General features: G+C 32.8%; 1 protein-coding gene across 1 annotated transcript in view; it reads left to right on the plus strand.

Moving 5' to 3' along the window:
* Window positions 1–19,252, plus strand: part of TMTC3 (transmembrane and tetratricopeptide repeat containing 3) — a 42,086-nt gene extending 22,834 nt beyond the window's left edge. The window contains exons 8-14 of the mRNA XM_008062469.1: window positions 755–903; window positions 2,858–2,978; window positions 4,499–4,610; window positions 13,153–13,256; window positions 14,613–14,782; window positions 16,373–16,599; window positions 18,279–19,252. Of these exons, the coding sequence (XP_008060660.1) occupies window positions 755–903; window positions 2,858–2,978; window positions 4,499–4,610; window positions 13,153–13,256; window positions 14,613–14,782; window positions 16,373–16,599; window positions 18,279–19,093 (1,698 nt within the window). The 3' untranslated portion in view covers window positions 19,094–19,252. The remainder of the gene's footprint in view (window positions 1–754; window positions 904–2,857; window positions 2,979–4,498; window positions 4,611–13,152; window positions 13,257–14,612; window positions 14,783–16,372; window positions 16,600–18,278) is intronic.
* The last annotated feature ends 2,914 nt before the right edge of the window (window positions 19,253–22,166 follow it).

Genomic DNA, 22,166 nt, shown 5'->3' on the forward strand with positions numbered 1-22,166 from the left:
TATCTCAAAGTTATCAGTATAATTTGGCATGTTATTTTTAGCATGTAAATAAAAAATGATTATGAATTTTCCTAATTTGGAGGAACTCTTAAGTCATAAAACATCCCTTATGGGTTTATTTTCTTTTATTTCTTTCTAGCTTTAGATTATATACTTTTTGAAGAAATGGATTTTGTTTATTTATTGCATATTTATTTGTTTCCTAAGCCTAGAGAAGAGTGTCATATAAGCTATACAGTTAGAAATATATAGCTCTTCCATTCTTGCTAGAAATGACATGATCACAACTCACTGTAGCCTCGACTTCCTGTCTATCCTTCCACCATTTAATTTAATGAATCTTGTTATTCAACTTTTGTTTAAAGATGTAAATATTTACTTTTATTAGTTAAAGTTTTTATATTTTACTATTCAAGTATATTATATTCGTCACAGACAACCAGTGAAGTGTAGCTGTTAATCTTGAGAAGAAATCACCCCTTAGCAAGGAATCCTAGGAATCTTGGTCTCAAAGAAAGTTTATAGGTAGCCTATAATTATAAGTTCTAAAATTTAAGCATCTCTTCTTGCTTGCATATATCCTGATGTTAGTTAATGTGATCCCTACGTTGCTTTCTTTATGTTTAAATTAGTATTCTCCACAGTATTATTAAAAATGGTTCATCGCTACGTTATTCAAATTAAATGATTATATATTCAGATTTAGTGTTTGTATATTTTTTAGTTTAACCAAGTATCTTCTCTTCATTTCTAGGCACTTTGTTTAATGGCATTACCATTTATTCCTGCATCGAACCTTTTTTTCCCAGTTGGATTTGTTGTTGCTGAGCGAGTGTTATATGTTCCTAGCATGGGGTTCTGTATTTTGGTAGCCCATGGATGGCAGAAAATATCAAACAAAAGGTGAATTAAAATGTTAGTTCACATAATACTTACTAGCTATAGAATTAAGTGTGATAACATTTAAATATCTTAAATCTTGTTTATAAGTCATGTTTTTTGTATCTTTTGATTTTTCATCTCAACAGTCTCCTTATTTGTCTTGTAATTCAAGTCAGGAAAGCTCCACAGCACCTACTCATCCCGTGTTCTTCCCCATATTCATGTAATTTTATTTTACAGCCTGAGACAGAGCAAACTTTGAGTCAGACCCAAATGAAAACAAGGATGTTATTGAGAATAAAGTCACAAATGACCATTGCCACTTCCATATGCAATGAACTAAGATAATAGTCATCCTACTTAAGTGAGTCATATCGTGTTAATATATGTAAAATGCATATAGTAAGCAACCCTTAATTTCTTGCTGTTGTTATTATCTTTATAGTCTTTGTGTCCTAGTTTTCTCAAACTAACAGTTAAGGAACAGCATAATCACACAGTATGTGTGCTTAGAAACTATAATTACAGGTATTATTTCATTGTATACATATGCTGTGGCATTAAAATTGTCAAATAAGCAAATTATTAATGATAAAGTAGCATAAAAGTAATAATATTAAATTTGGATTTGCAACTGGGAAAAGAAATGGTCACTTCTCTCACTTTTTTTTATTTTCTAGTCACCCCTCACCTCACAAAATTCTGATCTTTCTCTACCTCATTAATTGTGACCATTCTCTACCTTTATTATACATCTTAAAATGTATAACAGTGCCTCATAGTAGCTAACTCCAGTCAACACTTTCATGTAAAATGTGTTTCTTTGGTGTCTGTAAAAAATTTTTTTCTGATGTTATTCCACATCTCACTTTTGCTCAGATTCTTCTTGCTATTCCTGCTCTTTAAATATTTATATTTTTCAGAATTTTACTTACAGCCACTTTTTTTTACACTACACATACTCTGCAGATAATCTCATCCATGTCTGCAATTTTCACTACTAGCTACTAAGGCTTTTATCTTAACTTCCTTCCAGTTATAATTATATATCCAATTATAATCACTACCAATTTATAATGCTTATCATTGTGCCAAGGACCATGATGCTTTAGATTTATTTTCTCACTTATTCATGACAATTCTTAACTCTATTGTGACTGAAAATTAAAGCTCATATAGGTTACTGAAGATCACACAGGTAGCAAACAAGTCTTAATTCAAATTTATATACGCCTGCTTCCAATGACCTTGTTCTTTCTGATGTATTACTCTCTAGTTTGGCTAAGTGAATCTGTCAAAAAGAAAGAAACTGAACCATGTTATAGGAGCAAAAACAGACTCAGAGAATACTAATAATAGCTGAGATCATAGAGATTATTGAAGTGTAACTATCTTTTTATAAGTGGGGAAATGACTCTTTAAATAATTAACCTAAACTTGTATAAGTAATTTGCATTTGTTTTATAAAGAGTTACTTTTACTATGCCTTGTAATAGACAATTCTAGCTTTAAAGTATAAATTTTTTCAAGAATATCATGATAGTTTGTGGTATAAATTATAAACAAAAACACTTTTAAATATGGCCAGTGATAAGATTGACACTTTATAAACTTAATTAAGAATTGACACTTTATAAACTCAAGTTGTAGTTAATGGCGCAAAGAACTCTAATTGTAAAAAGTCACAATTAAAAGCTGATTCTGTCAATTTTTTGTCATTTCATCTAAACAAAGCTTTTGAAACAGCCAAATATTAGAATATATAATGTAATTGAATACTGAGTTGGAAAGTCTTATTCACAGTGTTTAATTTTGGTATTGTCTCCTCTAAAGTTGGATGATGATAAGAATGAATTAGAATAAATTCACACATATTTTGGGAATATTTAACATATTTCTTACCTCTGTTCTGAAAGTTAAAATGCTTTTGGTGATGGAGACAATGTTTTTTGTTTTGCTTTTTTCTCCTAAACAGTATATTTAAAAAGCTATCCTGGGTTTGTCTGTCTATGGTGATACTCACTCATGCCTTAAAAACGTTCCACAGAAATTGGGATTGGGAGTCTGAATATACATTGTTTATGTCAGCCTTGAAGGTAAAGTATTGTTTAGAATGACAAGAAAGTTTGTCATCGATTATTTCTTATAGCCATTTCTAAGCTGTTTATTTTTAATAAGACATTTAACTGTCAATATTTAGTACTTCACCAAAAGGTTATGAAAATAATTTGTTTTAGATAGTATATACCATAACCAAAAGTTCTGAATAATACTTAGCTATACATCTAAAACTTATGTAATTCCCTACATGCTATAGTTATTAAAAATGCAAATGAAAAACTGTCTAAATGAGAATACTATATTTAATAGATTCTTAAGGTACACTTTTTTTATTTTTTAATATCTCTGAAATCAGAATAAGTCTTACAATGAAAGGCATCTTGCAATCAATTAGTGGCCTTCTTTCTTAATGGTACATAAAATAATTATGAGTTGTATAATTGATGATATCAATTCAGTAAGTTGCACAGCAAAAAAAAAAATGGCACTCTGCTATGTGGACAATAAACAATGGTTACAATACTGTCAGAAAGAAAGGAGTGATATATCATTTCTGCAGAGTGGACAGCAAAAATCAGAAAAAAGTGTTTTTAAAAACAAATTTGTTTTCTATAAAGATTATCAGCAAAGATTTTTTTTTTTTAGGTTTTCCCTTACCACTGCTTCTTTTCAGATTTCTGAATTTGTACTCCTTTTGGCTATTTCTTTACTCTCCATTACCTAGTTTTATTGGCTTACTGCCTCATTTTAATAGTCTGTAATTTCTTGGTTTGACATCTACTTAAGATCAGATGACTCTCCTCTTATACCACACAGTAGCTCCACTCTCCCTCCAAACTCAGAAGTCTTCGGATAAGTGAAACCTCGTTATTATGCTTATTAATCTATACTCTTAGGATACCAGTGGAACCTGATAATTTTCAGGAATTTCGTCCTCACTCCCAGAACAGTGGTCAAAACCTACAGCCACTACCACTGCAACTAGTTCCTTGGCTGAGTATCATCTACTACCTGCAAGAATACCATGCCAATCTGTGAACTGTGAAAGCACAGATTGAGAACTTTAATTCCATGGTTCCCATTATCACTATAGACTATATAAATTTCTCTAGCTATGTCAAGCTTAAAAATAAGGGAACCCTTTGAGGTCCCCTCCCACTGTGGTAGCTTTTCTGTCCTCTCAATAAGTCCTACTTTCTTAAAAAAAGAAAAAGTCTTCGGTGCAACGTTTAATTCTCATGTTCAATACTGTCATTGTAAAAATACAAATAGTTGAGCAGTTTTCAAATAACGCTGTGCTTTGACAAATAAAATTTTCAGTAAAATTTTAATATATAAAATGAATGAAATCAAACTGCTGTGGTTTTAATATGTTGATGTTAAGGAGAAGGGAGAGTAAATTTGGGGAAGCAGTTTTTATTTTGGTCCTTCCTCATTCCCAGGGACATCTTCATGTTACTTTCTATTCCTAATGGTATACCAAACAAATATCTGTGTGAATTGGAGTCATACTTTTTAAAATTGTAACTTATTTCTATCTGTATTTGTATTTAAGGTTAATAAAAATAATGCCAAACTATGGAATAATGTGGGTCATGCTCTGGAAAATGAAAAGAACTTTGAGAGAGCTTTGAAATATTTCTTACAAGCTACCCATGTTCAACCAGGTAAGTGTTATTAATTGATAATTAGATGAATTTTCTTCAAGAACTTTTTATTATAGTTGGGTAAAACAAGATAGATCTTATTTTCCAACTTTATTCACAAAAAAAGTGGCTTGCTTATTTTGAATTACAGTATATTTAAGAGCAACTTACATCAGACATTTAAGGAATTTTTTTTTTTTAGCAGAGCTGTTGGGTTACATGAATGAACTATTTTGGTGGAGTGACGGGTGCATAGTAGTGAGTTTAAGAGTGGGAAAGAATATTTGGAGACAGTTATTATAGAAAGATCTTTAAAAGGGAATTGATAAGAAATGATGTGGTATGGGGTCAAGACAGAAAGATAGGATAATAGGGTTTTGTTTTTGTTTTTTTGTTTTAAAGTAGAAGAAACAACATGTATGGGACTAAGCCAGTAAAGTTGAGGAAAGCAATAATGCAAGGTGGGGGTCCTTAAATAGACGAGAGGAAATTAGGATCTGGTGCACAAGGTGAGGACTTCATTCAATTGTAGATGTGACAGTTAAGCCTATAGTAACAGAAAAGGCATATATTGACGTGAATGTAGCCAAATAAATGGATGGCATGGAAGAAGCTTCTGAAAGTTTGCCTCTGATTTCTCTGTGAAACAGATATCAAAAATCATCATAAGGGGGAGGAAATGTTGGAGATTAATGTGCCTATGAATCACACGGGGATCTCTTAGTACATATTATGATGCAAGTAGAGTAGGGCCTGAAATTCTTCATTTGTAATAAACTCCCGGGTAATGGTTAGCTCTAACACCCTGCTTGAGATTAGTAATACTTAATTTAAAATTAAACCAGTTGGCGTGGTTACATGTTTTTCTCCTACAACTTTTTAACCACTATAATGATAGCATAGGCATGGAGAATTCTGTTAAACAGGATTAGAATTTGTCAGATATGTATTACTAGGGAAGAAGGGGATAAGGGAGTGATTGTAATAGTAAGACAGAATCAAGGGTAGCTAAGAAAGGTAAGTTAAGAGAGGATGAGGGATAGAGGAAAGGTCACAGGATCACTGGATCTGAAGAATTGTTGGTATCTGAGCAAGAAGATGTAGCTAGAGCAGTAGTATTTTTAATACTATTTTTAGTAGAAGTGCTATTGGCATTTTGAGTGTGTATAACTGTATTATAAGATACGTACTCCTCAGAGGGCAGAGTAACAGGCACTGCTTCATTTTGTTCCTAGTAAGTATGGCTGTGGCCATTGCATTAACTAGTTAAGTTAGAAAAGAGATTAAAAAAATCATTGGAAAAAATGACTTCAAGGCCATGGTATTAGAAGATTAATCCATGTGGATTTTGAAGTCACTAAGGTGTTTGCCAAATGTGATGATGGAGAGGGCAACAGGAAACCTGGATCTGTGATCCGGGGATTGGTGACTGCAACACCAGTAGAAATGATGAATAATAGAGTTTAATAACCTGAGATTCAGAGCTGAGTGATTTAAAAAGGAGAGAGAATTGTCTGAAAGTGACAACATAGATGAAGTAGAACGCCTACCCTTCTTCCCCCAGGCCCAGTGTTGCAAAGGATAAGAAAAGGAACAGCTACCGGGTAACCATGTCAAAGCTAAGTTTCAATTAGAGAAAGTTGTAGAAACATAATTAATGGTGTAGACTTCCAGTTATATATAACGCTAACTGGTTTAATTTCATGTATTTAGTTTTTCTTGGAATAAGGTTTTCCTGTCCTGTGCTTCCTTATTTCTTTACTTTGTTTATATTCTTCTTTAAACCTAGAATTTCTCCCTTTTCAAAACCTTTACTCCCATCTATTTTCCAATGACTTCTCTTCTGGAAAAAAAGTTCCTATCTTTCCAGCTATAGGCAAATATTTTTCATCTGTAAAACCCCTTACAACTTCCTCTGTATTTATTGGAATGTTAATTTATTTAAAATATTAAACTGTGGAGCTTCCTGGGAGCAGCATGAACATCTGATTCATCTTTGTATCCCCTACATCATCAAGTAGTGTCCTGTACACAGTCAGCAGTTACTAAATATGGTAGTTTTAATTCATTTCTTTCTAAAGCCTTTTAGGTTCATTCTAGGAGTTTTCAGAGGAATAGGGTCATCTTTGATGTCAGACATAACAAGGGTTTTGGAACTTAGGAGATGTTACATAGGCCCATCCAGACTCATCTTTCTCATTTCTAAATTCAGACATAACAAGGGTTTTGGAACTTAGGAGATGTTACATAGGCCCATCCAGACTCATCTTTCTCATTTCTAAATTCAGATAGTAATTTCTATCATGCATTTTTGTAAATACTAAAGTATGTGTGTACGCTTTCAGTTTTGTCTAGTGAATAGTGTACCTATCACAGAGTATTGCAGGTATGAGTATTAGGTATTTAAATAATTTTGCCCCTCATTGTCAGTTGTCACTTATTACTGTTTTTAAAATATTTCCAAACCTCTCTCCTTTAGTATAACTTCACTATCACACTTTAAATTGCTATTTCTTATGTGCCATGGGCTAGGAAAACAAGCAAACCCATTTATTATAATTTATTACAAATAAACTATATAAACTTAGAAACATTTAATGTGGCATTTGGAGGTTGATTTGGGGGTTTGGGGTGGGATTTTTTTGTTTTTAGCTGTTTTCTTTCTAGATAGATTTGACAGATGAAATTACATGGTATTTGTATTATTAGGGCTACATATTTTAGAGGGGGATAGACTGAATAGAATGAAGCTGAAAAGGAACAGGTAGTGTGGTGGCTAGATGAAAACCTGGACTCTGTCATTAGACTTATCAAATTCAGTTCTGTGACCCTAAGTTTTTTGTCTGTAAATTTGGAGCAATAAGAATATCCCATTCTTTTGTATGGATTATATTAAATGCTGGTTATAAAAGAGGCCAGTTTCTAGCCAGTATTGTATACTCCATAAATTTGAGCTGGTAAATATTAATGACTTTATTTTCATTAGAAGTAGGAAAAGAGGTGGCAAATAAAAGATGCAGGATGTTGGGAAGAAGACTGGAAAAGGATGAGTAGCAAATGGCTCTGTAGGTTTATTTATTCATTATATATTTGAGAATATTCCATGTGTCGGGCACTGCTTTCAGTGCTGGGAAATCCAACAGTGAATAAAGCAAATTTCCTGCCCTCATGGAGCTCCTATTCTATAAATATACATATAAATATATGTGTGTGTGTGTGTGTGTGTGTGTGTGTGTGTGTGTGTATGCACATATACAAAATATATGTATATAGACACATATGTATACACTGTATTTATTTATATGAAAGTGATAAAAATTGTAAGATGCCTGTCCATCAGCCTCCCAAACTCCTTGTATATCTTGTGGTTTTTTTTTGTTTTCTTTTCTTTTTTTTTTTTTTTTTTTTTTTGAGTTGGAGTCTCACTCTGTCACTCAGACTGGAGTGCAGTGGCCGCTCCTGACCCCGGCAGCCTCAACCTGCTGGGCTCCGGTGATCCTTCCGCCTTGGTCTTCCAAGTAACTGGAACTACAGGCGCGTGCTACCATGCCCAGCTAATTTTTTAATTTATTGTAGGTCTCGCCAAGTTGCCCAGGCGGGTCTCAAACCCGCAGGCTCAGGCAATCCACTCACCTCAGCCTCCCAAAGCACGGAATTACAGGCTGAGCTACCGAGCCCAGACTTTTTCTAATACCTCCCTCCTATCTCTTTTTTACCCCACCCTACTCCAGGCAAAATAGATCTGCTTTCTTTCACTCTAGATTATTTGTGCTTTTTCTAAAATGATGTATGAATGGAATCATATTATATGAGCTCTTTTTTCCTCCCTGGCTTTTTCACTCTGCATAATTAATTTGATATTCATATTATTTGAATAAAAACTCATACTTTATATAGCTGGGTAGTATTTCTTCATGTGGCTATGCCATAGTTTGTTTACCTGTTTACCTGTTGTTGGATGTTTGGATTGTTTGCATTTTGGGGCTGTTCCAACTATAGCCATTATGAATATTCATGTAGCAGTCTATATGGACATATGTAGAGGAATGGTATGGTCATGATTTTTTTTATGTTTAACTTTTTAAAAGACTGCCAAATTGTTTTCCAGAGAATGTATTTTATTTACATTCTAACCAGCAATATAGAACTTTTTTTTTTCTTTTTGCGTTGTGGGGGTCTCACTTTCTCACCAATGCTTGAATGCAGTAGCATAATCACATCTCACCACAACCTTGGGTTTGAGCAGTCCTCCTACCTCAGCCTCCCAAGTAGCCGGGACTACAGGCATGTGCCACCATGCCTGGATAATTTTTTTATTTTTTGTAGAGATGTGTAGGCCACTATGTGGCCTAGACTGGTCTTGAATTCCTGAGCTCAGGCAATTCTCCTGCCCTCGGCCTCTTAAGAGTGCTGAGATGACAGGCCTGAACCGCTGAGCCTGACCTAGAATTTTTATCACAAATGGATGTGGGTTTTTGTCAGGTGCTTTTTTTTATACCAGTTGACATGATGATAAGGTTTGGTTTTTTTTAGTTTATTAATTTAGTGAATTACATTGATTTTATGATATTAAAACAACCTTATCTTTCTTCAGTAAGATACCACTTGATCATGATGTATCGTCTTTATTATATATTTTTTATTTGATTTGGTAAAATGCTGTTAATTTTTGCTTCTGTTCTTAAAAGTTTCTAAATATTTATAAATTTATCTTTTTAAATAAGTTGACAGACAAATTTGTGAATAGGAAATACTGAAAAAGCAACAGAGATGCCTGAGTCATCATTGTGAGAATACCTAACTGCATTGTTTGGCGGCTGAAGCATCACTAGACATACACAGTTGCCTGATACTTGCTAGTTATATCACTTATGCACTCATAGACAGAATGACCGAGGTAGCATGTGAGCCAGTGTATAGTAACTATTGTTATTTCAAAGGAATGATAAGCATAAACAAAATTTTAAGGAATTCGCAACAATTGCAATATAATATGAAAAATCTATACTTTTATTTTTATAATAAATGCACCATTCATACTACTAGGATTTAGTGCCTGTGTTTCTAATTGAAGTTCTAACTTTTTAGTAGAAATTAGTGAAAATTTAAATGCAATTGCTTTCCCTCCCAAGTTCATAAATCTCCTGAATGCTGTCATGAATCACTTGAAAATGAGGATGTAAGCCGGGCTCGGTGACTCAGCCTGTAATCCCGCGCCTTTGGGAGGCTGAGGTGAGTGGATTGCCTGAGCCCACGGGTTCGAGACCCGCCTGGGCAGCGAGACCTCATCTCTACAATAAATCAAAAAATCAGCCGGGTGTGGTAGCACGTGCCTGTAATTCCGGCTACTCGGAAGGCTGAGGCGGAAGGATTACCGGAGCCCAGCAGGCGAGGCTGCGGTGGCCGGGAGCAGCCACTGCACTCCAGTCTGGGCGACCAAGTGAGACTCCAACTCAAAAAAAAAAAAGCAGACTAGCTGGGCGCGGTGGCTCTCGCCTGTAATCCCAGCACTTTGGGTGGCAGAAGTGAGAGGATTGCCTAAGCCCACAGGTTTGAGACTATCCTGGACAATATGGCGAGACCTCATCTTTACATCGAAAAATTAGCTGGTCATGGTGGTGTGCCCCGTAGTTCCAGGTACTTGGAAGGCTGAGGCAGAAGGATTGCTTGAGCCCAGCAGGTTAAGGTGGCAGTGGCCATGAGCGTGTCACTGCACTTCAGCCTGGGTGACAGAGTGGGTCTCTATGACTCACAATGAAAAAAAAAAGCAGACTGATTAACTCTTGCCACTGTTGGTTTGGAAAGTTACTCTTAAGAGTGAGCTTGTTTGAAATTCCTTTAGGTCTTCAGCCATTTAAATGTCATTGATATTTACATCTTGCCTTTCTTTTTTTTGATTCAGAATCTCACTTTGTCACCCAGGCTAGAGTGCAGTGACATGCTGCTCAAGGCCACCACAGCCTTGACCTGCTGGACTCAGGCACTCCCTTCTACCTCAACCTTCCAAGTAGCTGGAACTACAGGCATGTGCCACCACACTCAGCTAATTTTTTTTATTTATTGTAGAGACGAGGTCTCCCCATGTTGCCCAGGCTGGTCTCCAACTCACAGGCTCAGGCAGTCCTCTCACCTTGGCCTCCCAAATTGCTGGTATGATAGGTGTGAGCCACCACACCTGGCCTTGCCTTTTTTTCATACTTTTTTCCCATATTTAAATTTACCTTAGTAGTAATACTCTGAAATCTGAAAACTTTGTAAATTACAAAGAATTATTCATAAATTGTATTTTTTATTTAATTAGCTATATTGTATAGTCCCTTATATGCTGAAGGATAGCCAAATGCATCTTCGGTTTTTGAAAAAATTAGGACTGCTGTACTCTAGTCTGCATTGATAACAGTATGTCTTTGCTGTAATTCTAAGAACATGATTTCAGTGGTTAGTAATTTGTCTCATTTTTTAATCTAAGTAGATAATCTCTTTTCTAAGATTAGGTGAGGTTAATTTGGGTAACATTTTAAGTACTCAGCTGATGTGATTTGCTTTGTTTTTCTGTAGTTTCAGTTTGTTTTTAGGTTAAGTATATTTTAAAATAAAGTATTACTGTATAATTAACTTTTTCAGGTACTATATATCTTTGGATTTTCCTAAATAACATTCTGAGCTCTATAGTGTATGGTACGAATTTATCTGATGTTAAAAAAGAAATCAACTTTATAAAAGCAAACACTACCTATTCCACTTTTTAAAATTTATTTTGACAGATAATAATTGTACATATGCATGAGGTACATAGTGACGTGTCAATACATATAATGCAGGTGATTATCGTGATCACTGTATTCTATAATCTTTATATGCACTTGGTAATACAATCATTTTCAATCCTGGCTCTACATTATAATTACCTTTGAAACTTTTTACAACCATATCTTTGCAGATCCCATTTCTTTAGTTTTTTTTCTTTTTTTCTTTTTTTTTTTTTTTGAGTGAGAGTCTCTATCACTCAGACTGGAGTGCAGTGGCCACTCCCAGCCACTGTAGCCTTGACCTGCTGGGCTCCAGCGATCCTTCCGCCTCAACCTTCCAAGTAGCTGGAACTACAGGCACGCGCTACCACACTCGGGTAATTTTTTGATTTATTGTAGAGATGAGATCTCGCCAAGTTTCCCAGGTGGGTCTCGAACCCGCGAGCTCAGGCAATCCACTCACCTCGGCATCCCAATGCGCTGGGATTACAGGCTGAGCCACCGAGCCCGACCTGCAGATCCCATTTCTGAAGACTGTTTTGATAGAGCTCAGTGAGGGTAAGGTATCTGAATTTTTTAAATTACACGGGTATTCTGATTTGAAGCCAGGACTGGGAATGACTATCTTAAGCATTTTTTTGCCTGGGCCCTCCTGGTTCCATGAGACACAGCAATATATCAAAAAGGGAAAAAGCAATTTTTTACCCCCAATCTTGTCCCCCAGTTCTCTAACCAAACCTTTACTGCATCTGCCAGTTTTTGTGCAGTACACACAAATAACAGCCAGAGACATAATGTAGCAAGACCTTAGGACTGTTACTCTCCTCCTAGGGGAATGCCCAAGATATATACCAAGATATATATGCTTGGCTCCTATGTGTCCTGGGAGTTGCAGGCAGAGAACTATTCCACAATTGCAAAATCATCGGTGTTACAAGGCAAGTAGTAGTCATAATAAACCTTGTCATGTCTGTTAGAAATTCATGTTGAGTAAAAATTGTCTGATTTAAGGTTTTCTATCTTCCTTCTATTTTTATTCCAAACGTTTGAAATGTTTACAGTAAAAAGTATTTTTTTAAAAAGCTACTCAATGAGTCCTCATATCTTTCTTATTTAAACTGTGTTTTTTTTTCCCTATCCCTAAATAAATTTGTTGGGATTTTTATTTTCCATGTCAGAAAATGAGACATAAGTTCCTAATATTCTAATAGTAAAGTTTTAAATAAAGTTTAAGGAATTTATCATCATTTAGGTGAGATAGGCCACTGCATTTTAAGTAATACTATTATGCTGTTTCATTATAGTCTCATTCTAACCATATTCACAAAAATTTTTTAAAATAAAATCACGTTTTTTCAGTTTCTACCTCATCCCACCATGGTACATATTTGTTAGTTATAACACTTATAAAAATCATAATGATTCTTTTCAGTGAATTTCAAAGCTATGAGATTAAGGAAATGGAAGCAAGCCTTAGTATAGTATGGTAAAATATAGTGAAGAAAGGCGATATAAATTTCTTCATTACCTTTGTCATTCTTACGTCTCAGTCCTTCAAAAATTCATCCAAATAGTTTTTTCATGTCATGTGTGTATTTTCTGTCCTTAGAGTACTTTAAGTAATTTTGTAGTATACCATTGATCATAAGTTGTAACAAGTTGTATTAGAAGAACTTTAAAAAGTAAGACCTGTTGTCTGTTGCCTGCTTTTGCATTTTTTGCTTAATGTGTTTGTTTCTAGAAACGTCTTCTCATCAGTTTAATTTAATATTGTTTAGTGTATTTGCCAGAAAAAGATTTTTTTTTAATTTTAGATGATATCGGTGCCCACATGAACGTAGGAAGAACTTATAAAAATTTAAATAGAACCAAAGAAGCGGAAGAATCTTACATGATAGCTAAATCACTTATGCCTCAAGTAAGTTGTAATTTATCTATTGTGTCATGTCTACTCGATGTTCATATTGAATAGAATTATCTGGATGGAAAACCTTTATTTTTTCTTTAATTTATTGATATAAAAGTAAGGTGTTGCCAGGCATGGTAGCTCATGCCTGTAATCCCAGTGCTTTGGTAGGCTGAGGTAAGAGAATCACTTGAATTTGAGGCTGCGCTAAGCCATTATTGCATAGCCAGAGTGACAGAGCGATACCCTGTCTCCAAAAAAGAAAAAGCAAGATATCTAATGAATCTATTTCTACAAGTTGTATTTAAAATTAAGTTTACTCTGCTAGCTTACTTAATTTTTTAAAATTGTTTTTTAAAATTCATTTGTAAAAATTAAATTCATAAAATATGAGTTTTGCATATTCTTGATTATAAGTTATTGGTGAGTTAAATGACTTTGAATGAAGAATATTTTGTTTATATTAAACACTAAATTCATTATTTCTATCAAAGATGATAAGTAGTTACATCTCTATAGTTATATGGTGTTCATTAGTTATTATAATGACACAAGTACAAGATACACAGTGTAACATAGTATAAAGTTGGAAGATTTGATCCTGCTCTTACCAGCTGTGTATCACCAGAAGGAATATTAATAGTTTAACCTTGGCTGCAGTTTCCTCTTGTGGTAATAGTGATGGTAATACTATAGGGGTTGGGGAGTTTAAAGCTTAAAAATAAAATTTAATTATATGGTATCCTAAGGATTGTTTCAATCCTGAAATGTAAAATTGTATTTATTATAGGTTTTTATCAGATATAATTTATTGTGTTCATTGAAAATTTGAATTCATATGTATTAATATAATAACTTTTACTGAACCTTAATAATCAGCTGAAGCATTGTATCCCCCAGTTTTACCAGACAAGTGAGTCCTTATTATAATTCTGAAATAAAATTGCCCTGCTGTCATAATCGGGAAACATTCTGCTAACAATATGAAAGTTGACCCAATATTAGAAATGCATTTATTGGACTGATTAATGGGAGATTCCCTTTCTGATGAAACTTGAGAGACCTTGACCTCTAAATGTTCTGATTTATATGATTTTTTTAAAAGATGGATATAAATAAAAAGCTAACAATAGCTTTGAATGAAAAAATAGATCCTTCTGTGCCTCAAAATATTAAATTATTTTATGTATATTTTTGTGAATACTACAGGCGCTTTCTTTAATACTTTTATGATTTGTTTTAATATAGTGAAATTAGAAGCATAATCTTCCTATGTTCTGTGTTATTTTAAATAAGCCATTAGGAATACTTACTTTTGATTTTTATGTAGTTCAGAAATCTTATGAAAATGCCTTTTCTTCTAAACAGATTATTCCTGGTAAAAGATATGCAGCCAGAATTGCTCCTAACCACCTAAACGTTTACATCAATCTGGCTAACCTAATCCGAGCAAATGAATCCCGATTGGAAGAAGCAGATCAGCTTTACCGACAAGCAATAAGCATGAGGCCCGATTTCAAGCAGGCTTACATTAGCAGGTATCCTTCTTCATTGTGAAGCTCTAACTGTAGAGTATTGCATATATGATTTGACCATTTTTACTAAAATGGCTTCTTTTTTTTTTTTTTTTTTTTTTTAGTAATCTTGGCAACCAAGTGAATAGACAGGATAACTTGCTTGTTTTAAATTGACAATCAAATTTCATTGATTTAAAATTGACAAAGGAGATCCTTAACCAGTTTAGTTTTGTATGAAACAAAGCTCCTTCTCAGATTCATTTTGTTCTCATCACCAAAATCATTTTTTTCCTATTTAAGTTAGCACTTGGAACTTTTTAGAATAGTTACTTCTAGTATCCAATTTTCAGGAGCTTTCTTAAATAAATTTTGAGAGTTGACTAATTATTGATGCCTTTGCTACAAAGAAAACGTCAGTGAAAAAGTTTTCTGGCATCACATGTTAAATAAAACTTGATATACTGTTTTATGTAAGCATTATTGTTTGCATTATACTTGAGGAAAAATCAATTTTTAAACTTTGTTTTGTAGCCTAATCTAGAAACCTATTCATAATTTATAATATTGTTTCTGTGGGGAAACTGCATTCAAAATTTAAGTTTTCAAGATAAAATGTGTTAAGTTGAGGTTATCTTTTTTCAGCATTTTTCAGTTTTTATTGGTCCTCGGAGTTTAACAGGGTTGCATCTATAAGTAAGACCTGTCATGTGTTAATCCATAAAGAGTTATTTAGTAATCTCTGTATTCATGAAATAACATTTTGGAAAAACATTTATTATAGCAGTTATTTTAATGAGAATATTAATTATTCTTCCTTTGACTTTATTCCTATGCTGATACGATAGGAAAGAATAATATATTAAGCGTAACTCTTATGTCGCTACTCAAATGTGATTTGTACATGTGCAATAATATTTTTAAGCAAAATGACATTTTTAATGGTTTTTAAACTGGTCCTCAATTATAGATGTGTTTCTCAAAGCTATCTGTAGGTGACACTAGTACTCTCTCACCCTTACTCAATCAGCTTTTTCAGACCTTTTTTTAAAAAAATGAATGATCGTTTTATAAGAACACATTGAAGAAGACTAAATTAATATAGGAAGGGGTTACAAATTTCAAATATTTTGCTTTTATACGATAAAGTGAGACTTCTATCGTAGATTTGAAGACTGGAGTTTCCCCATGACTACTGGATATCTTTTTCTTCTACTGCTGTTACTTCCTCACTTTATAGACTCATTGATCTCCCACTCTGTGTAGTTGTCATTTTTTTGATGCAGTCTAGTCTGTCTTCCTTTAATATATATTCAGAGGAATATATTTTCTCTGTCCCCCTTCCTTGAATGCCTCCCCATATCTTGCCCTTTAAAGGCATGCTTTCTTGTTCTCTAATAATATTTGAAAATATATCAGGCCATATTTACTGAACTAAAGAGTAAAGATTTGAGAACAGTTTTGAAGAGTTATTTTTGAAAGAGAGCTTTTTAAGAACCAAAGTTTTTTTTAAAAAGACACTTTTTGTGTAAAGGCTTAAAACTTATAAAAAACTATGTCTACAAGCACATGATAATGTTGTAAGTAGAATTTGTGTTTGATTTTTTTCCACAGAGGAGAATTGCTTTTAAAAATGAATAAACCTCTCAAAGCAAAGGAAGCATATCTTAAAGCACTAGAGCTAGACAGAAATAATGCAGATCTTTGGTACAACTTGGCAATTGTATATATTGAACTTAAAGAGCCTAATGAAGCCCTAAAAAACTTCAATCGTGCTTTAGAACTAAATCCGAAGCATAAACTAGCATTATTCAATTCTGCTATATTAATGCAAGAATCAGGTATGATTTTTTTTTAATATTTCTGTTTAAACAAATTGTAGTTTGGAATATAATAAAACCTTAATTTAAACTTTATTACCCATAGCAAACATTTCGTGGATGTATAGGTCATAACAAAACTGCTGAAATTATTTCTAGGAAGAATATTTAAAATACTTTTAAACTCTTTTCAAATAACATGCACTAATATATGTGATAATTATTGATGATTAATTCTTCTGGTATGTGTTAAGACTAATTTTTCAGGCAACATTTTAAGTAACACCTAATTAAGTATTTTGTCATTTTATGCACATAAACATAAGGTAACCTCTTTTTTAGGCAAACTGTTCAAATAATGTAAACTAGTGAAGGTTTTTACATAATTAGCACTAAGGAGCCAAGAGCATTATGTTTTCAAAAAATTCCCTTCTATTTTCTTTTCATTTACAAGATCAAAACTTTAGACATCATTATGCATCTTATTCTACTGAGTTTTCTGAGTTATTATTGTAACTTTCTATATTTTCTGTAACTTAGCAAAACTAAATTATTAATCACAATAAATCTGGATCTTTTGTCTGTATTTTATGTAGGAATTTTAGTTCTCACAAGGCAGTATATATAATTTATAATCTTTTAAAATTTTATTTGGAAAAATCTATAATTTTTTGTTACTTTTTAGATATATTTGTTAAAATTTTTGCAAAAATGAGAGAATCATAAAGTTATAGTATTTTAGAGCAATAGAGGACCTTTAAATTTACTTTTGCCAGTCTTCTACTTAGAAGATTAGAGAGTGAAGACCAAATAAGTCTACTGACTGCTCAACTTCATTTGGCTCAATGACTAATCCAAGATAAGAATTGGGTTTATTTTTAAATTTTTTTATTCATCATGCTGTCAGATAAAAGAATCGAAGGTATTTATGCTTGGTGTTCACAAAGTATAAATTTGAAGGAAAGCTAATATTTTTATAAGGTTATCTAACCTTAATGGTTATGAAAGATGCTCATTGTTCAAAATATGATTGCATCATAAAGTCTGTAATTGCAGAACTTGAAAATTTTTAAAAATTTATTTTCAATAGAAGCTATTTTAATGGATATCTGTTTCCCAAATCTAATAATAACTTTATTTTAATAGTATATTTTTACCATAAAACATTCCTAAAATTTGAGATAACATCTAAAAAATCTGGCATGGTTATTCTAAAAATTTTTTTCTACCTAATGCAGTTACTATTTGCTGAGCATTTTTTCTATGTTTATCATGTAATTCTTAGAAATTTCAGTAAGTTAACCCAGATAAATAACTTGTTCAGTGTATAAAGTCTTAATGTTAACAGAATCAAGACTGGATACATGCCTTTGTTGGCAAATCCCATGCCTGTTCTCCTTAAATCTATGTTTTTCCTCTGCTATTTCTAAGTAGATTCTAAATTATAAGGAGACATGTCTCACCTTTGGTTTCTGAAGTACTCTTACTGCTTTCCAGGGAAGGAAATGAACTCTCATTTCATTGTTTCAAAAATAGTGTCGTTCCAATGAAGACTTCCAAGTTTTTGCTTTCTACTTTTTTATTTAGGTACAGAAATTTGTTGTTTTGATGCTTTTTTAATGTACATACTTGAAAATGACTTTGTTTCTCACACTTAATTCATTTACCAACAATGTAATTTTTTATTAAAATATTCTTAGGTGAGGTTAAACTGAGACCTGAAGCTAAAAAACGGCTTCTAAGCTATTTAAATGAAGAACCACAAGACGCTAATGGCTATTTCAATTTGGGAATGCTTGCCATGGATGACAAAAAAGACACTGAAGCAGAGACTTGGATGAAGAAAGCCATAAAATTACAAGCCGACTTCAGAAGTGCTTTGTTTAACCTGGCTCTCCTGTATTCTCAGACTGCAAAGGAATTAAAGGCTTTGCCAATTTTGGAAGAGTTACTTAGATACTACCCTGATCATATCAAGGGTCTCATTTTAAAAGGAGACATTCTGATGAATCAAAAGAAAGATATACTTGGAGCAAAAAAATGTTTTGAAAAGATTTTGGAGATGGATCCAAGCAATGTGCAAGGAAAACACAACCTATGTGTTGTTTATTTTGAAGAGAAGGACTTAATAAAAGCTGAAAGATGCCTTATTGAAACATTGGCATTAGCACCACATGAAGAATATATTCAGCGCCATTTGAATATAGTCAGGGATAAAATTTCCTCCTCTAGTCTTATAGAACAGCCAATATTCCCAACCAGGAAAACTCCAGGTATAAGAAGAGACAAAATTCCAACTGACAGTGTAAAAGAAATCAGAAGTGAATCCAGACCAACACAAATAATAAAAACCAGTGATAATAAAAGTCAGTCTAAATCCAACAAACAGTTGGGGGAAAACACAGACAAAGAGACCTCCCACAAAACAACAAAAGACATCAAAGAAATTGAGAAGAAAAGAGTTGCTGCTTTAAAAAGACTAGAAGAGATTGAACGTATTTTAAATGGTGAATAGTATTATTTATCATAGGACACTGTTATAAAAGAACATCAATCTGTATCATGTGATTGCTTGTACTGGGAACTTTGAAAAATATCAAGGATTCACAACAGTCTATCATGAGCTGCCTTTATTTAGGATTAAAATAAGATGTTTATTAAAGACCTATATTATTTCAGAATATGTGTTACATAAGATACGGCAGAAGTTTTCAGAGTTTTGGTGACAAATTTGCAAAATTTTTTTATAGAAAAGAGGTATTCTGACAGAGTAAACTTTTGACTACTCTCAAATAATTGTAATATGAGGCCTGAATGATAGTTTCCTGAGGGCAAATGCAACATGTAGTGGTTTATTCTGTGAATTCCCATTTATTACTTCATTTTTTTTCTTTACCTCTTGGAATCTAGCTATGTGTTGAAAACACTTCTTGAACATATTCTTTTTTCTGTAGTAATTCTTTTTAACCAAGGGACTTTGCACTACAAAAGAATATTGGCTTTCTTTATGTTGTATTCTTTGGTTGATTTTTAGAAGGAATGCTGGATGGAGCATTTTAAAATGAGTTGGATAACATGTTTGCTTAAGAAAGTATTTTCACAATTGTATACTTGTTTTTAACTTCCCTGCAAAATGAAATTTTTAAGCAGGTAAAGTTTTACACACATATACATACATACATGCATACCACATTTCTAATGGTGCTCATATATACTGTATTTTTGTTTGTTTCACTTATTGAGAGTGTCTCACAGCGTGAATCACTTAATCATGACTTTGATTTGACTTTTACTCCCCAGACTATTCATGTTTTTAAGGTCATAGTCATATTGAAAAGGCCCAATAACTAACTTTAAACCTTTGGGTTACAACATCAATTTCTCTTTCATCTCAGTATTAGCTCTCTGGTCTTATTTGAATTTTAATTTTCTATTTTCAAAGTCATTCTTACATACTCTAAGCCATTAAACTCAGTTCTGTTTGACTGACGGCAAAACAATGTGACAAAGTTTATTTTTAAACACTAAATTCTTGATATCTTGTTATGGTATATATTTTTATTAAATATTTATTTTGACTACTGAGCTTTCATAAAAATTTTAAAGCTATTGTAATTCCATCAAGTGTGGAAAACAAATTGCTATTGCATTTTCCTATAAGTACACTTTTGGCCTGCTCTCTAGCTATAAAAGACAATTAGCCTAATGTAGGATTAATAAATTTGTCTGTTGTTTTGACAACTTTAAACATTTAAAAAAAGGTTAAAAAGTAGATACAAATTAAACTTACTAACTTAAATCCGATTTTTTTTAGTTAAAATACATTTTAAATGAGCTTTATAATACCTAATAAAGTTTTACATTTAAAATGTAAAAGCTCAAGCAATCATCCTGGCTAGTAACTAATTTCTAATTATGAAGTATTTCAAAATCTATGTATTTTTTTAGTTTCCTAGAGATGACTAATTTCTAGTATATGTTTCAAAAACCATGTTCCTGTAATTTTTTTAAAAAATTGTTTTATAAATAGATCATGAGATACATGGTCTGTGTTAAAGACCCACTCTTACTTGGTTCCCTAAAGATCTGTCATAGATTTTTTTTTTTCTTCTGACTTTAAGCAATTTAAAGCAAGCACTGATACCAGTGGGAGTTCGTTCTTATTTTAGGAGATTCTGTTAAGCAGTCAAGCAGTGCCTAATTTCAATTTTTAGATTATGGCTTTATGGCTCCATATATAAGGTGAAGAATACCTCATATACTATGACTTGAAAATTAAATCTATTTTATTCTTATGTTCTCTCTGTATATCTTGAGGAAAAGTTTTGGAATGTGATCTTTTCTGCCATGGCTTCAAGTAGAGGATAGTTCAGAAAAGTAGAAGGAAAATCTTTTTTGACAGCAGACTACAATAGAAGTTTGAGTAATATTTTAATAAATTTATATAACTAAACAAATGATAAAACATATATATTATTATCCAATGGTTTTTATAGAAAAATAATTATCTTCCTTATTCGCACTTAGAACAACACCTGTATTACATAGGAAATGCTCATTTATTTGAATTTTAAATAATTTATTTAGGTCAAATTCATCCTGAGTAATTAATAACAATTGTTCCAGATCAGCGGTTTTCAATCCTCATCTCATATTAGTATTTTCCTTAGAGCTTTTACTACAGACCCCACTTTATAACAATAAATCTGAATTTCTAGAAAGTGGAGCCATGTTTCACTTTTTCCAAAAGCTCTTTAAGTGATTCTAACTTGTAGTCAGGGTTAAGGAGCATTGCTGTAAATTAACTCAGGAAAATTCTTTTATTTCTCCCATGTTAACTTTTTAAATTAGTAATATAACCCAATTAAATTCTGATGGTTTAAGATCTACTAAGGTAAATACGTTCTGCTGACAACTAGTATTTATTACTTAAAATTTAAGATTTAAGTTCCATCAGGCTTGCTTTTGTATAAGATGATTTCTTCTTGATAAACTCAAAATAGATATTATTCAAACTGTTCAGTTAAGAAAAGGTATTAGGTTTCTGCCACCACAACCCGCTTCCACCCCCCCCCCCCCCCCCCGCTGGAGCTACCTGTTCAGGGAAACTGGGGTGAGCACATTCAAACCCAATTCATTAATCTGTGGTTCAGAGTTGTGATCATATGTAAATTTGAAAAATAAAAGTTTATCAGAGACTTGTATGCTGATGACTGGATAGAGTTTTAATTCTCACTGTTTTACATGAATCTTCTCCCCAGGAGTTCTAGAAAAGCTTTGACAATCCCTAAGGGGCAATGTTAGTTTCTCCTGCAGTGCTTCTCAGAAGGTAAGATTAAGTTTCAGGAATTGCTCCTATGTGTCTTTTCTTGTTAACATTCAGAATTGGGAATTTTATCTTATAATTTTTCCAATGAGTAGTTTTCTGAAATTGATGACTTGGAGAATAAAATATAATGTGTAATTTTGATTTACTATTTCTTTTTTATGTAAATATTTGGTATGTGAATTACACAGTTCTAATAAAACTTTATGCCTTTTCATTACATGTAATTTGAACGCTGAGCTTCATGTTATAGAATGCGTCT

Source organism: Carlito syrichta, unplaced genomic scaffold (genome assembly GCF_000164805.1).
Source record: "Carlito syrichta isolate Samal-C Ts95f unplaced genomic scaffold, Tarsius_syrichta-2.0.1 Scaffold305718, whole genome shotgun sequence".
Taxonomy (NCBI): Eukaryota; Metazoa; Chordata; class Mammalia; order Primates; family Tarsiidae; genus Carlito; species Carlito syrichta.